Source organism: Sinocyclocheilus grahami, unplaced genomic scaffold (assembly GCF_001515645.1).
Source record: "Sinocyclocheilus grahami isolate Dianchi unplaced genomic scaffold, SAMN03320097.WGS_v1.1 scaffold383.1, whole genome shotgun sequence".
Classification (NCBI taxonomy): Eukaryota; Metazoa; Chordata; class Actinopteri; order Cypriniformes; family Cyprinidae; genus Sinocyclocheilus; species Sinocyclocheilus grahami.
In genome coordinates this window covers 1067925-1084621 of record NW_015505562.1, presented here as the reverse complement: position 1 = coordinate 1084621, position 16697 = coordinate 1067925, and the positions used below count along the sequence as shown (strand labels likewise).

General features: G+C 37.5%; 3 protein-coding genes across 4 annotated transcripts in view; 2 read left to right on the top strand and 1 right to left on the bottom strand.

The window, feature by feature from the left end:
- LOC107549904 (E3 ubiquitin-protein ligase MYCBP2-like) overlaps nt 1-3168 on the top strand; it is a 142071-nt gene extending 138903 nt beyond the window's left edge. The window contains exons 78-79 of the mRNA XM_016231090.1: nt 1578-1743; nt 1917-3168. Coding sequence (XP_016086576.1) covers nt 1578-1743; nt 1917-2032 — 282 coding nt within the window. The 3' untranslated portion in view covers nt 2033-3168. The remainder of the gene's footprint in view (nt 1-1577; nt 1744-1916) is intronic.
- Nucleotides 3169-4887: 1719 nt separating this feature from the next.
- Nucleotides 4888-12470, top strand: LOC107549927 (F-box/LRR-repeat protein 3-like). 2 transcript variants are annotated; one of them, XM_016231113.1, is made up of 5 exons: nt 4888-5186; nt 6023-6398; nt 7360-7482; nt 10074-10245; nt 12287-12470. In XM_016231113.1, the coding sequence occupies exons 1-5, from the start codon at nt 5167-5169 to the stop codon at nt 12316-12318; spliced, it is 723 nt and encodes a 240-aa protein (XP_016086599.1). In that variant the 5' UTR covers nt 4888-5166; the 3' UTR covers nt 12319-12470. The 2 variants fall into 2 exon arrangements, with proteins under 2 accessions (XP_016086599.1, XP_016086600.1); XM_016231114.1 differs by lacking the exon at nt 12287-12470 and adding an exon at nt 11246-11415.
- A 3226-nt stretch (nt 12471-15696) lies between these two features.
- The window catches only part of cln5 (CLN5 intracellular trafficking protein), a 3328-nt gene continuing 2327 nt past the window's right edge, over nt 15697-16697 (bottom strand). The window contains exon 4 of the mRNA XM_016231112.1: nt 15697-16303. Within this exon, the coding sequence (XP_016086598.1) occupies nt 15819-16303 (485 nt within the window). The 3' untranslated portion in view covers nt 15697-15818. The remainder of the gene's footprint in view (nt 16304-16697) is intronic.

The window sequence follows — 16697 nt, the reverse complement described above, 5'->3', positions numbered from 1 at the left end:
CTGCCATCAGCTCCCGCGTCTCACACACACGAGCGCGACTTTAGCTGATTTTTTCCATAGAATACTCATACTGACAAACCTATCGACTTTTTTGGATAAGCCTTAGCTATGGTTCAGTTGGAAGATTTTGCCAGTGCTGTCCCACGAACGCAAGGTCTGACTTTTCCCGGAGAAGTGTCCCCTCTCTCGGCGTCTGTTCTGTGCAGTGAGCGGCAGAGAAGCAGCGCACCGCAGCCGACTCGTCAATAAATGAGTACAAAACAGCGTTTCCTAGCACCTGTCGCTTACTGATTGTTTGGAATTATAAATATGAGCTTAGTTCATCTGTTAATATCACATGCACTTTTTTTTTGTTTTGTTTGTTACTCAGCGCTGCATGAGACAAAAAAGTAATATAGCCAAAACAACTGCATAGCCGCTCTTTAGTGTAGATGCATGTTGATTTTATCAGACGATGCCGCGATTATAAATGAGAGTGACTCCTGGTTAACATGTATTAAAAGGGGTTGTGTTTAGTCACTATTTAGTGTGGTATTTTTTGACAGTATTCACTCATCATGACAGTAAAATAGGGCATTATACTGCAGTATTTCCTCTCTCAATCAATAGAAAATATGGTTAACACCCAGTCATGCATGAAAAAAATTAATAAATAGACCGTCTAATTTTGAAAAATACCGTGATGTACATTTTTGGTCATACCGCCCAGCACTACTCTGCAGCCTCGTTGAGTTCATACTCGTGCTTCTGCAAACTATTTTATCTCGTGACTTGAAAGAGTTGTCTAAAGCTTAGTGATAGTGACGTTGAAGTCGTTTGAAGCTGGAGCAGTTAGTTTTTAGCCCAGCTTTAACTTTTGACTTCTGGTGAATGTATTCAGGCTTCAAAAGTTCATTTGTGAGGATTATCATGTAAGAATCAAACTTTTGTTTACTTGTTTGCCTGCGATAATCCAAAAGCCTGTTGGCTTTTTGTTGAGAAAACCCGGATGATGCAAACTTCCGGGTTGGCCTTCAAAAAAGTGCTCTATTGTACTTCATCCAGGGATTGTTCCATATTAACATTCGTGAGGTCTGCGCATCCAAATGATTTAGTTTTACTAATTTAAATATTTACTTGGGAGATCAGTGTGACTTTTCAGTTTATCAGCACGTCTGGTTTCAGTCAGGTTTTTCAAGTTCATGGGTGAATTTCATGAAACCATTCAAGCACATGTATTTCACACTAAAATAAATAATTTCATTAACATTGTTTTTTAATATTTATAAATGCATTTATTTGTATTTTTTATTTTAAAATATTCTTAAAAATATTATTTATTTAAAAAATTATATTTGCTTTTATAAAATCAATCATATTATTGTGAATTATAACATTATTTTCATGACAGTTAAACACATTTACCCCTGACAGTTTTATCACTTATGCTTTTGCATTACAAAAGTGTTGCTTCAGTTTCTGTTTTCATGCGATTGTTTGTAACGGCGAATCACAGCAAAACCGAGAGAACGAGATCGGTTGCAAGGAATGTGCTTCTTTGGAATGGGTTTGTTTACACCTCATTCTTCTTGTTGCAGATGTGCTCTAAACACGGGACAGATTTCCTGGAGTATAAATGTCGTTACTGTTGCTCTGTGGCTGTGTTCTTCTGCTTTGGGACGACGCATTTTTGCAACGCCTGTCATGATGATTTCCAGAGGATGACCAGTGTCCCAAAAGAAGAGCTGCCTCATTGTCCTGCTGGTACAACACTTAAATGCTTGAATTAAAAAAAAAAAAAAAAAAAGTCCCACCACCATTTTTGGTCTGTCTGGAACACGCGTCGTGTTGAATTAGGCCTTTGTTCCATTACAAGCTGTTATTGAAACTTCTTAAGCCAACAACATGTTGACTTCAATTTCTTTCTTCCCTCACAGGACCAAAAGGAAAACAGTTAGAAGGAAGCGAGTGTCCCCTGCATGTGGTCCATCCTCCCACCGGAGAGGAGTTCGCTCTGGGCTGCGGCGTGTGTAGAAATGCCCATACCTTCTAAACGCCAGGGTCTCGTAATGATCGCCCTCTCTCTCTCTCTCTCTATATATATATATATATTCACCCTCCTGTGGCGGCCGACTCCCGCTTCAGCGCAGCCCGAGAGCAGATACACCGGATGTCCCATTCTGAGGGGGCTGTGACGGGCCGCTGTGCTCCAGGGTGCATCCTCCCTCTCTTTAGACGCAGAAGAATGAAAAAAAAAAAAGAACTAAAAAATTACGTTGTGACGTGTTTGCATGCAGCCGTTGTAACCCTGCGGCTTGTATAAACGTTGCACACCTCCTGACCACTGAAGGGTAACAATGTATGGAGGATTTTGGGATCCGAGACCACGTGGATGGGCCATGATTTCAGCTTCTCGAATACAAATTTAAGATTCTATTGCTGTATGTAAACTGACTTTGTTTTCGTAATCCTGTACAGTATTCCTTCACTTCGGAGTGCATCATGGTTTGACGGCTAAAGATTCAAATGCTATAAGAGGACTTTAGAAAGTGACGCTGGGGGAAAATAGTGTACGATTGATCTAATCTTGTATATAATGACAGTAACCCTTCATGTGTGTATCCCGGCGTTGCTACTCTCTACACTTCAGTTTGGTTTGATATTCTGGGTTATGTTTTGAGCCAGAACTTTTAATGAAGTGCAATACTGGGCGTGCCTCCTCGCAGATGTAAACAATATGGAATGTATGTCAATAAAGCCACTGTACATTTCGATACAGTGTTGTGTTTTCCCCGGCAAGTGCGGTATCATTTCTGTAGCCAGATCGTTATGGAGGGGCTTGTCGTCTGCGGTGTCTGCCCTTTTGTCTCAATGACGTGGTATAAACCCCTTTTTTCTGTCATTTTAAAAACGAAGGTGAGTATGTTCTGCTTTTGTATTGTGAGAACACGACTCCTTGGGGCCAGTCTTCACACCAAATCAAAGGAATGTGAGGCAAAACAAGAGATATATTAGAAATTGTGGTTGTTTTGGAGGCATGTAAGAAGGAATGTTTGGGGGTGTGATAGACAGCTGCTGTAAAAGACAAAAAAATTGCAACTTGTGAATCTGCTTTGTGTTATTATCTGTGGATGGAGCTGAATGGTAATAATAAAGCGGGTTCTCTGTTCAGCAAGGTACATTACAAAAGGAGTGTCCTGTGCTTTTCTTTCGTTTCTCATTCATTCCTGAAACATGCAAGCTCGAAAATGAATCTATATAAAAGACGAATAGCAAGTTTTAGGAGCCTCAGATGGGCGGAGCTTGGCGAACCGGACGGCTTTCTAATACGGTACGTTTATTTCCTGACATACCAGTATAAATGTAAGGTTTATTTGGGTGCATTTACATTTGGCTATAGTTTATGCTTAAAACATCCACCTTTTTCTTCAACGCTGAAGTAAGCCTATGGGTGAGACTTGCTTGAGACTACAAACCAGTGTGTTCATAAATAAGATAATACATTAAAATAATATAAGACACCGATTTTCAATATCAAGCAGCAAAACGAACTGTTTTGTACAGCTAAAAATAGCTGGATGCAGCCAGACCCATAGAATTGACAGATGGCCACGCCCATTTTTACTACAAGAAAAAGGTGGATCATTAATTTAATTGGAATTTATATGCAAATAACACTGTATTTTGACATCAAAATAACATGTGTGTGCAAATATAGCTGCAAGATGTATGCCTGCTAACTATAATCCAGTAAATATATGGCTAATACACATGACTGATCATGTTGAATTCAGTTATTCAGCTTATTAGTTAAACTTCTCACACAAGCTTTACTAATCATATGTTTATGTGAGTGCATATATACGTTCATATAAATATGGTCATTGTTCTAACGTCCTCTTTCAATATTACTTGTTCAAATGTTATTTCAGTTGCTGTATTGTTCCAATACTGTCTGTTGTGTATGTTCTCTCTTCCTCTGAATGCTTCGGCGATGCAGAATGTGTTCTTGTCTGAATTCTGTGAGCATTCGTGACCCTGGAGCACAAAACTACTCATGAGTCAATGATCGATTTTTCTTTTATTCCAAAAATCATTAGGATATTAAGTAAAGATCATGTTCCATGAAGATATTTTGTAAATCTCCTACCGTAAATAGATCAACACTTTATTTTTGATTAGTTATATTGCTAAGAACTTCATTTGGACAACTTAAATGTGTTTTTTTTTCTTTATAATTTTTTTATATATATATATATATATATATATATATATATATATATACCTTGAGCTATATACCTAGATTGACCCTTATGACTTGTTTTGTGGTGGTCCAGTGTCACATTTACGTAAACTGGCGCACTTTCAGCGCATTTAAAAGCACAACAACAATAGTAACTTTGTTTATTACAGGGTCACGGATGCTGCTGTAATTGTCACGTGGTGCGTGTTACCCTTCTCCGCTCGACCAATCACAGTCGTCTGTCACTACACGGTATGTTTTTAGCGAATGCTTGGACGACTTTCTGTTAGTATGTCCCGGCCTCACAAACTAATAATTAGAATCACATATTAAAAGCGTCTACTCATAAATGTCTATCATAAGCAAAAACTGAATACTGTTCTAAGAAGTCTTTCTGAGTGAGCGCCCCCTGGAGGAAGAGTCCAGTCACAGAACAACAAGCAGCCGCCCGAACTAAGCCGCTCTCACTCACTCACTCACTCACTCACTCACTCACTCACTCACTCACTCACTCACTCACTCACTCACTCACTCACTCACTCACTCACTCACTCACTCACTCACTCACTCACTCACTCACTCACTCACTCACTCACTCACTCACCCACTCACTCACTCACTCACTCACTCACTCACACAAACACACACACACACACACACACACACACACACACACACGCTCGCCTGACTCTCAACAACAACAACAGCGCCATTTCCCGCGCAGGAGGAGGCGGGGACGCTGGTATCTCCCGCGGTCCTCAGCGCAGAAGTAGGTCAACCAGCGCTATCGGCGAGACTCCCGAGAAAACAACACATAACGACATAAATCCACCCTCGCTGGTCTCCAGTGCGTGTGCTCTGCTTCCGGTCCTGGCTGACGTTCAGACGACTTTTCAGGATTTAGCTTATTTTTCACTGTTCGCGCGCGAGCTGAGGGAGATAACATGAGCAACGCGCAAAACAGGTAATTTGGGATTACGCAGTAAGCATGTTGTTGGCTTAATCTAACTAGATCACCGTCTCTGAGACTAAATGCATGTGTGCAGTGTGTTTATTCATGGAGGATATCTCATCCACGGCAGCTCAGTTGCTCGTGAGAACTGAAAGCAGTGCTCGCTGGTCAGTCTGAGTTTAACGCGATTTCAAATTGCTTCGAACACACTTCGAGTTAAAGGTGACCCTGGAGCACAGAACCAGTCATAAGGCTCTTTTTTTATACATCATCTGAAAGCTGAATAAATGAGCTTTCCATTGATGTATGGTTTGTTAGGATATATGACAATATCTGGCCGAGATACAACTATTTGAAAATCTGGAATCTCAAAAAATCTAAATACTGAGAAAATCATCTTTAAAGCTGTGCAAATGAAGTTCTTAGCAATGCATATTACTAATCAAAAATTAAGTTTTGATATATTTACGGTAGGGAATTTACAAAATATCTTCATGGAACATGATCTTTACTTAATATCCTTATGATTTTTAGCATAAAAGAAAAATCGATAATTTTGACCCATACAATGCATCGTCTATTGCTACAAATATGCTCCTGATACTTATGACTGGTTTGTGCTCCAGGGTCACACATAGGAATTTGTTTGTAATTGCATTAAAGCAGTTTAACTTATTTCCAGGAAAGCTCAAAACCATTTAAACATAGTAAATATAGCTAAACCTGTAAAATAAACTCGTGTTCAAACGTGCTTCTCTGCATGTTTGCATCTGCCACTGTGTGTGAGTGTGAGTGTGAGTGTGTGTTTGCATTGGGCCTGTTTATACTTCACTTCTTTTACTTCACAGCTCTCTCAGGCCCCCAAGAATGAAAAGGTTGAGCAGAGACCGCGAGGACAGCCCCTCATCCTGCGAGGGGCCGGCGGACTCCTGCAAGAGAGTCAGACAGCCCGCCGAGGACCCTGGAGATCTGCTGTCCAACTGGGCTCGACTGCCACAGGAGATCCTGCTCCACATCTTCCAGTACCTGCCTCTCCTCGATCGCGCCTTCGCCTCGCTGGTCTGCCGCAGCTGGAATCAGGCCTTCCACATGCCCGAGCTGTGGAGGTGCTTTGAGTTTGAGCTCAACCAGCCTGCCAGCTCTTACCTGAAGGCCACTCATCCTGACCTAATAAAGCAAATCATAAAGAGGCACTCCAATCATTTACAGTACGTCAGCTTCAAGGTGAGAGGCTTATGAGGAACAGGACGGTTACCAGCTGGCTCCACATTACAGCTCGCAAATCAAGCTGACCTCAAAGGGATAGTTCACCCAAAAATTACATTTCTGGCTAAATTTACTGACACAAATCATGTCGCCTCAAACCTATACGAGTTTCTTTTTTTCTGCAGAGCACTGGTCATAAGGGTAATTTTTTTTGGAATTGAGATTTATACATTATCTGAACGCTGAATAAATAAGCTTTCTATTGATGTATGGTTTTTTTTAGGATACGAAAATATCTGGCCGAGATACAACTATTTGAAAATCTGGAATCTGAGGGTGCAAAAAAATCAAAATATTGAGAAAATTGCCTTTAAAGTTGTTTAAAATAAGTTCTTTGCCATGCATATTACTAATCAAATTAAGTTGAAGTAGGACATTTACAAAATGTCTTCATGGAACATGATCTTTATTTAATATCCTTATGATTTTTGGCATAAATGAAAAATCTATTATTTTGACCCATACAGTGTATTGTTGGCTATTGCTACAAATATATGACTTATGACTGGTTATGTGGTCCAGGGTCACATATATATTTTCTTTTATGTTCCACAGAAAAAAAGAAAATCATACAAGCGTAAAACAACATGATTTGGGTAAAAAAAAACAACTATGTTTTGGGAGGGTGTACTATCCCTCCCAAAAATGTATTTACATTTACATAACCAAATCATTCCAAACCTATAAGACATTTGTTTATCTTTAAAATACAAATGAAAATATTTTTAATAAAACCTGAGAGATGTTCTATCCCTTTTTTGAAAGTCCACACACAACCAAAACTTTGAAGCTTCACAAAGTACATAAAGTAATAGACGTGCATATAACGGCTATTTTACAGTAACTCTGAGCATGGCTGGTCTGAGCAGTAGTTGAGTTGCTGGAGCTGATGCGGAGCGCGTGTGATCTGTGTGCACAGGTGGACAGCAGTACAGAGTCAGCGGAGGCTGCGTGTGACATCCTGTCTCAGCTGGTCAACTGCTCTCTGAAGACCCTTGGGCTGATCTCCACTGCACGGCCCAGCTTCATGGAGCTGCCGAAGGTATCAGGACGTGTGTTATTCAGTTCACCCAAAATAGCAATTCTGTGATCATTTACTCTCACTTGATTCCAAACCTGCATGACTTTCACTCTCCAATGGAAGCCAAAAATACAAGTTGAAACAATGTCCTGACATTTTTTTTTCCCACATGGTGAAAGTAAATGGGGACGGGCGCTATTAAGTTTCAAATCGACATAACAGTACATTGAAAGTAATCCATATCACTTGTGCTTTAGGTACCAAGTCTTTCTAAGCCATTTCATGCAAAACAGAGAGTAACAAAGCAGTTTAATAATAAAGCAATTTAATTCCTTGTTCACCGAAAATCTCCCCACTCCAGAATCTGAAATAGTTTACAAAAGGACTACAAATATGGAGCATTGACCGCAAACACCATTAGGTTTGTTCACATTAAATGGATAGTTCACCCAAAAATGAAAATTATGATTTACTCACCCTCAAGCCATCCTAGGTGTATGACTTTCTTAGAGTTATATTACAAAATGTCCTGGCTCTTCCGAGCTTTATAATGGCAGTGAATGGGGGTTGAGATTATGAAGTCCAATAAAAGTGCATAAAGGTTTGGTTTATAGGTTTGGTTATGAGTTAAATGGGTTTAATATATTATGCAGCCTTGGAAAATGGTCTAATAATGCGTTTCATGGATTCTTGTCCATGGAATGCACCACTTCTGGTATTTTGCCGGTTACTCAACTAGGGATGGGTGATATGGGCTTAAAAATGTATCACAATTTCTGGTATTTAAAGATATCAATGACGAAAATTCAGGGAATTCTTTTTCTTTGTTTTTTTTTTTTTACCCAAAATAGGGTGTTGTGAGCATTACCGTATGCACACGTAATGTGATGACTCTTTAATTCATACTGGAAGCCGGAGGGCGCCCTTGCGGAGAAACTCCACATATCCATAGCAGAGAAATCCCCAATATGGACAAAGGTATCAAGTTATCGCTGTAGCGGAATAAAACGCAGATAGAGAAATTTTAACTGATGAAACTTGAAGACAATAAACATACGATTGCACAAAATATATGGTTTTAGTAATTAAAATCATTTAATTATTGTCCGTGCAGAGGCTATTCTGTTTTATTGATCTGTGGCGCATTCATTTTGATTCTTTACACGTGTAATGATGTCCAGTGACTTGTTTGCATTATTTATGCATAATTTTATTTATTTGTAAGACTTTTTTATGACTAAATTTGGTAATGGGAGAGTAAAAATATTTTTAAAACGTACACCGTTCAAACTAGGCTGCTTATGTTGAAGTGTTTGGGATGTGGCTTTTAATGATGAGACCTTTTTTGTAATCAGGCTCTCAAAAAGTATATAACAATTTGGATATAGATTTATCGGCCAACATATCGGTTATCGGCTTTCAAAAATAAAGAATTATCAGTTATCGGTATCGGCCAAAATGTTCATATCGGTGCATCCCTACTCTTTTTTTTTTTTTTCTTGCAGAGCATTAAGATATTTTGAAGAATGCTGGTAACCAAACAGTTCTGGTTTCTGATGGATTGCAATGGTAACCAACACTTGGTCAACTTTGGTTACCAGCGTTCTTGAATATGTCTTCTTTCATCATACAGGCTTAAAACAATGTGATTTGGCTAAGAAATGTCATTTTTGGGTGAACTATGCCTCCCAAAAATGACAGTTTTGGCATCATTCACTTGCCCAAATCATGCCCAAGACATTCGTTCATCTTCAAAATACTAATGAAAATATTTTAATAAAACCTGAGAGATTTCCTGTCCCTTCTTTGAAATCTTCAAATCACGAATCGATGTGATTTAAACCAAGTCTTCTGAAGAGACGATCACTTTATATGACGAACAGATTTAATTTAGGCTGTTGTTTGCATATAATCACTGATCAATGCACCTGCATAGAGCTCATCAGATATGGTAGAAATGATATACTTGTTAGATACAATGAATATGATGGGCTTAGATTAAACCACTCCATGGTTTGGTGTGGATTACTTATATGATGTCTTGATAAACTTTTTCAAGCCTTAAGGTTTTGGCTGCATGGACTTTCAATGTAGGGACGGAAATCTCTTAGGCTTTCATTAGAAATGTATCGGTGTTTCAAAGATGAATGAAAATCTCGTGGGTTTGTCATGAGGGTGAGTAAATGATGACAGAATTTTATTTTGCATTGTAAGTGCACCTAAAAAAAAAATAGGTGATATAAATACATAGATGTATTTTAGATGTGTAGACTTGCATTAATAAAAAAATCAGTAGATGTGTGTATAACGGCTATTTTACAGTAACTCCGAACACTGCTGGTCTGATCAGTAGTCGAGTTGCTGGAGCTGATGCGAAGCGCGTGTGGTCTGTGTGCACAGGTGGACAGCAGTACAGAGTCAGCGGAGGCTGCGTGTGACATCCTGTCTCAGCTGGTCAACTGCTCTCTGAAGACCCTTGGGCTGATCTCCACTGCACGGCCCAGCTTCATGGAGCTGCCGAAGGTATCAGGACGTGTGTTATTCTGGCTGAGCTGTGTGTTGGGGTGATGGGTCGGCTGGTTTCCTGATGTCTGATTGTTTCCTCTCTTCAGTCGCACTTCATCTCTGCACTAACCGTGGTGTTTGTCAACTCCAAGTCTCTTTCGTCTCTGAAAATTGACGACACGCCAGTGGACGATCCTTCGCTCAAGGTCCTGGTGGCCAACAACAGTGACACACTCAAGCTGTTAAAGATGAGCAGCTGCCCACATGTTTCTCCTGCAGGTATGAATCACTCATCTGCCGCTGGAATATGATGCTGTTTGGGGAACTGTGATTGTAGGATGTTGGCCAGTCCAGGAAATATACTCGACACCAAATTCAGTTGCTTGAGAACATTCTTTTATTTGAAAAGTTTTAGTAATTTTAATTCACAAAATTAATGATTCGATTGTAATTATTAATAATTATTTTAAATATGAATATTAATAATTTTAATTTGGAATATAGTGTTTAGTATATATTCTCAAGTAAATGTACAATTGTCTCATATTCAAATGATTAATAAGCAAAACATTTAAAATAATTGTGTGGTGACTGGTGTTTAAGTAAACATTCAGAATAAATACACAAGTGATCAAATGTAAGACAAACTGCTTAGACTATCGTTCAGTATTGTTTTAAGGAGTTAATACTTTTATTCAGAAATTATGCATTAAGGTGATCAAAAGTGGCAGAGACATTTATAACATTACAGAAAATTTTAATAAATGCCGTTCTTTTAAATTTTGTTCATTTGATAATACAGAATATTTCTTGAGCAGCAGATCAGCATTTTAGCATGATTTCTGAAGGATCATGTGACACTGAAGACCGGAGTAATGATGCTGAAAATTCTGCTTTACCATCACAGAAATAAATTACATTTAAAAAAATATTCAAGTAGAAAAGAGCTATTTAATATTGTGGAATATTATTACAGTTTAACTGTTTAATTTTAGCCTTGGTGAGCATAAAAAAAAAAAAAACTTTCCAAAACATTTAAAAATAAACGACTAACCCCAAATTTTGAACGGCAGTGTAAATTGTAGAAATAGAATAGAATCAAAATATTGTCCATTCACACTTTGGGATATAATGACCTACAATAGTTTATAGTTATGACCTCTGAAAAGTCTCACAATGTCATTTGTCTGTGACTTTTGTTACGTGTTACGTGTTCTTAGTCATGTGCTGCTAATAAATAAGGTGTGTACAGGCAGAATATGATAACGTGTGTTTACAGCTTATTGAAAAGACTGGCTGGCCAACTCAATGGGGGAAAGAAACAAAGCACCGCCTTTCTGCTCCTCATAGAGACTGTTGGAATTATTGTAATACGTGCACACCAATATTTTCACCCTTTTTGATGGTACTACAGATACAGTGAAATGATCTGTTATAAAAAATAGAAAGTAACAACACACTTTCCATGATGTTTGTTCTCATTAGTCCCTGTGGTTTTAAAGGGATAGTTCACCCAAAATAGCAATTCTGTGATCATTTACTCTCACTTGATTCCAAACCTGCATGACTTTCACTCTCCAATGGAAGCCAAAAATACAAGTTGAAACAATGTCCTGACATTTTTTTTTCCCACATGGTGAAAGTAAATGGGGACGGGCGCTATTAAGTTTCAAATCGACATAACAGTACATTGAAAGTAATCCATATCACTTGTGCTTTAGGTACCAAGTCTTTCTAAGCCATTTCATGCAAAACAGAGAGTAACAAAGCAGTTTAATAATAAAGCAATTTAATTCCTTGTTCACCGAAAATCTCCCCACTCCAGAATCTGAAATAGTTTACAAAAGGACTACAAATATGGAGCATTGACCGCAAACACCATTAGGTTTGTTCACATTAAATGGATAGTTCACCCAAAAATGAAAATTATGATTTACTCACCCTCAAGCCATCCTAGGTGTATGACTTTCTTAGAGTTATATTACAAAATGTCCTGGCTCTTCCGAGCTTTATAATGGCAGTGAATGGGGGTTGAGATTATGAAGTCCAATAAAAGTGCATAAAGGTTTGGTTTATAGGTTTGGTTATGATTTTTAAATGGGTTTAATATATTATGCAGCCTTGGAAAATAGTCTAATAATGCGTTTCATGGATTCTTGTCCATGGAATGCACCACTTCTGGTATTTTGCCGGTTACTCAACTAGGGATGGGTGATATGGGCTTAAAAATTTATCACAATAATTTCTGGTATTTAAAGATATCAATGACGAAAATTCAGGGAATTCTTTTTCTTTGTTTTTTTTTTTTTACCCAAAATAGGGTGTTGTGAGCATTACCGAATGCACACGTAATGTGATGACTCTTTAATTCATACTGGAAGCCGGAGGGCGCCCTTGCGGAGAAACTCCACATATCCATAGCAGAGAAATCCCCAATATGGACAAAGGTATCAAGTTATCGCTGTAGCGGAATAAAACGCAGATAGAGAAATTTTAACTGATGAAACTTGAAGACAATAAACATACGATTGCACAAAATATATGTTTTATCGGTGTTCTTCAATCAAACTTGGATATTTTTTTATAAGGAAAGTATATTTATAATGCAATGCTAATCGACATAGCCTTTATCCAAAATAAGTCAAACACTCAACTATGTTATTAAGTTAATTTGGAGAAAAAGCATGTCAATAAGTGATATCTTTGTTGGACAACAGGTTTGTAAACTGGCCAAACTGTATCGCACACATGCTACTGTAGTACATTTATTCAGACCGATTTTTTGTGCATTGTACAGCCCTAACCAAACCAGTTCCAGATTGTAGAATGAGCTCCTCGTTTAGCGATAAACTCCGCCATGTCGCTCTGCACAGTCGCACACAGAAATATGTCAACAACTAGACTTTATCGTTATTATCGCGGGAAGACTTCATTCTTATCTTAAGGAGAATTTTTACCGGTATATCGCAAACAACAAGATATTGCCCATTAGGGATGAAACGATTCACTCAACTCACGATTCGATTCAAGATTTTGATTTCACGATTCTCTAACAAAAAATTTAACAAAATGAGATTGAAGACATTATACAGTAAATAAGGTGGTGTTCTTTTATTGGTTCTATTGCTGCATGTTTCTTAATTCTACTGAATTTTAAAACAAACCCCAAATCAAATTAGCAAGTTACACCAAAGAAATCTTTCACCCTTGAATCCTTTCAAACATGTATGATCTTCTTCTGTGGAACATGAAAGAAGATATTTTGAAGAATGTTGATATCAGTTTTGGTGTCCATTAACATCATTGTATTGACACACACACACATCACAGAAGAAAGTCATACAGGTTTGTAGAATGACATGAGCGTGAGTAAATGATGACAGCGTTTATATTATTTTTGGATGAACCATTTCTTTAATGGCATCTTGTGGCAAATCTCCATTTAATGAGAAAATATAGCATTTCACCTTATTATTAAAACACAATAAATTATAATTATATTAAATTAGATGTTGCATCAAAAAGAGATGAAGCCCATTTAAGGAACATTAAGATTTTTGCCATAATTAAGCATTTTTTCCAATATCATCTCTTTGAGTTATTGTTTGACTTATTAATCCCATTACATACTCGTTATTGCAATAAAGTAATTGCTACAGCTCTATTGTTATTTAATCGGCATAAAGGCAGTGCAACATAATTCACTATGATCTATATATTAAAAAACTGCCAGGATCTAAATATTTTACAATATAAATCACAAAATTAAGCTTATTTGTGACATAAGTTTGCATTATTGATTTTTGAGATGTAACATAACCTGGGCTGCGTTTCCCAAAAGCGTCGTAAGCCTAAATTGATGAATGAATGCTTACAATGCTTTTGGGAAACGCAGCCCTGGATATTTTGTAAAATTTACTAATTTATCTATTTTTTTTTCTCTCTGGACATTTCCTTTATAAAACTAAATCAAGGATTGCTGTACATGGAATAACATGTATATAGTGTAAGTTACATTTTCAGGTTATTTTGCAGGACAAAAATGAGAAATTTCATCCAGAAAAGAAACTGCAACTGAAAGCGGTTTTATTTAGATGCAGATATTCATTATTCATGCATTTAGATGAATAGGCTCTTTGTTGACATTCTCAGCAGATGCTTCACTATTTCTTAGTCCCGCTGTGTATCTTTCTTCAGTGGCTCAACATTTAAGCAACTAACCATCCATTTTCCCAAATGCTTGTCCACAGGGATGTTGGAGCCCATCCCAGCGTTTTGATTAATCCGACCAATCAGAAGGCTACATTGTGTAGCAGGTTCTCACTAGGAACCTTCAGCAGCTCCTCCTAGTGGCATGAAAAGTCATGACACTAGTGAGAGTGGTTGTCCCTTGCCAACTAGTGGCCTCTCACGGTGTTCACCAACCAACACAGATTTAAAAAAATAAAAGAGGTGCACAACCATCAGGGTTGGGCTTTTGGTTTATGTAGATAGATGATTAACTATATTTTATGTGATTCAAACATTTTGTAATATAACAGGTTTGGTATTGCAGTGCTTTTGTACAAAGATGTATTGTGAATAATATGCACCTTATATATACCACATTGAAATCTCTCTTTCTGGTGGTTTAGTTGCTCATATTTTGGTGTAGCAGGGAAGAGGGCGCAGAATAATAAAACAGCATATTTTCAAGGTCTCAGGTATGTCAGAGAGGAAGGAAACGAAAGGATCAGTGTTCAGCTCACAGCACACCTGTGTCCTCAGATTTGGAAGAATATAGTAAAAACATCTTAGGGATACAATGAAGCGTTGATTGGTTTCTATTAGATTGCATGAAGAATGTTGGGCAATGACAAATTGAATGGGATACGACCATATAATGAATGAATTAGTCTGGATATGTACGCAACGCAGCCCCTTCGTTTCAGTTCAATATGATTCAATATTGGAGTGAAGCAGTGAAAACATTTTCCTTTAAGAAGGAAGTCCCATGTGTCTGTATATAAAATGCTGTGTGTTTGATATAAATAGAAATACTTATTTCTCACGCACCCTCTGTGGAGGTTTGAAGTGTTTCTGTGCTGATCTCTTTCAGATGAGTGGGAATTACTCCTCTTGATGGATCTTTGTACCCTTGTAATTAGATTTGATCAGTGTAATTTATTGATATACTTTTTATTATAATTATTAATCGGCTTATATTGATAGTTAAGATTTGAGGGAGAGGCTCCTTGTCGATTTATATGCATATTATATCATTAGTCAATGATAGAAAAATGTACAAATAGCATCAAACCCAGTGCTTGTGTGTTTGATTTTTTTTCTGAAGCAAGTGAGCATATTGCTTGTATTGCGAATATGAAAGCATCACATTTCTTGTTTGTGTTGTTGTAAAAACATGCACATTGTCTTTTATTGAAATAAGGGCGAATAAACATTGTGAGAAAAATTGTGGGGCTGTTTTACAGATCATTTACATTAAGGCAACAATATTACAGCAACAACAATAAAACATTAAAAATGATTTTTTTGCATTAGTATAAATTAACAACACTTTATCTGATCAATCTGACATCAGCTGGAATGGAAATAGACAATTTTAAATGTAATTTTATTTAGTAGCAAAAATAATTTGAGGGTGATCATTTACATTAAGGCAACAATATTACAGCAACAACAATAAAACATTAAAAATGATTTTTTTTGCATTAGTATAAATTAACAACACTTTATCTGATCAATCTGACATCAGCTGGAATGGAAATAGACAATTTTAAATGTAATTTTATTTAGTAGCAAAAATAATTTGAGGGTTTTTTTATATCGTTTAGGCTAAAACAATATGGAGGTTATGGTAAAGGAATCTCCTCATAGGTTATTTTAACGTAAGGATATTTCATCGGCAGCTTCCAATATTCAGAGTTGTAGTAGAAGTAGAAGGTCTTCTCTAGGACCATCTTTTCAAAAGCCTCCAACAAGCTCTCAATCATTTCTACGACTGACTGGTGAGAGCGGAACGAGTGGTAGAACTTCTTGATGTCTGTGGCGAGATCTTTCGTGGAAGACTGTTGAAAGATGGAGTCGTCTCCCAAATAGAGCGGCTCTCCGCTGTACAGATAGATCTTGGTGTAACATGTTGGCGCTTGGCTGGACAGTTCGGCACCCATATCCAGTAACGTCTTATACGTGCGGTGCACAAACTGAGAACAGTCGTAGGACTCAAACCACGTGGTGGAGTTTGCACCAGGATCTGACTTCACCGTCCAAGTCTCGTAATAAACACCCGTTTCATTGTCCTCCTGAACCCAGCGAGCCATCTCATTAAACATCTCGCCTAATAAAAATAAAATCGTAATGAAACCGAAAACACAGGGCGGCATGTTTGAGAGCTTCAGGCTGCTCCAGCATTCTTAATTCGTTGTTCACCAGAAATTCTGTTTTAAAGTCTGCTTGTGTCAACATCACCAATGTAATGTTATCTAGCTAGCGGACATGAATGTTTCTTATAGTATTGTTTTATACATTTAGGTGAAAGATATTAAATATAGAAGAGTAAGTAGAAGTAGAAGAGTTTACGATTACAAAATTACCACAATTAATGCTTTTACTACTCTTTCTGTAATTTATTTCTATTTTTGGGCAAAAACATTTGGAAAAAATGTTTAAAAATTATTTACTTTGTTCCCCCCCCCCCCCTTTTCTAAAAATAAAAATTGTATATAAAATAA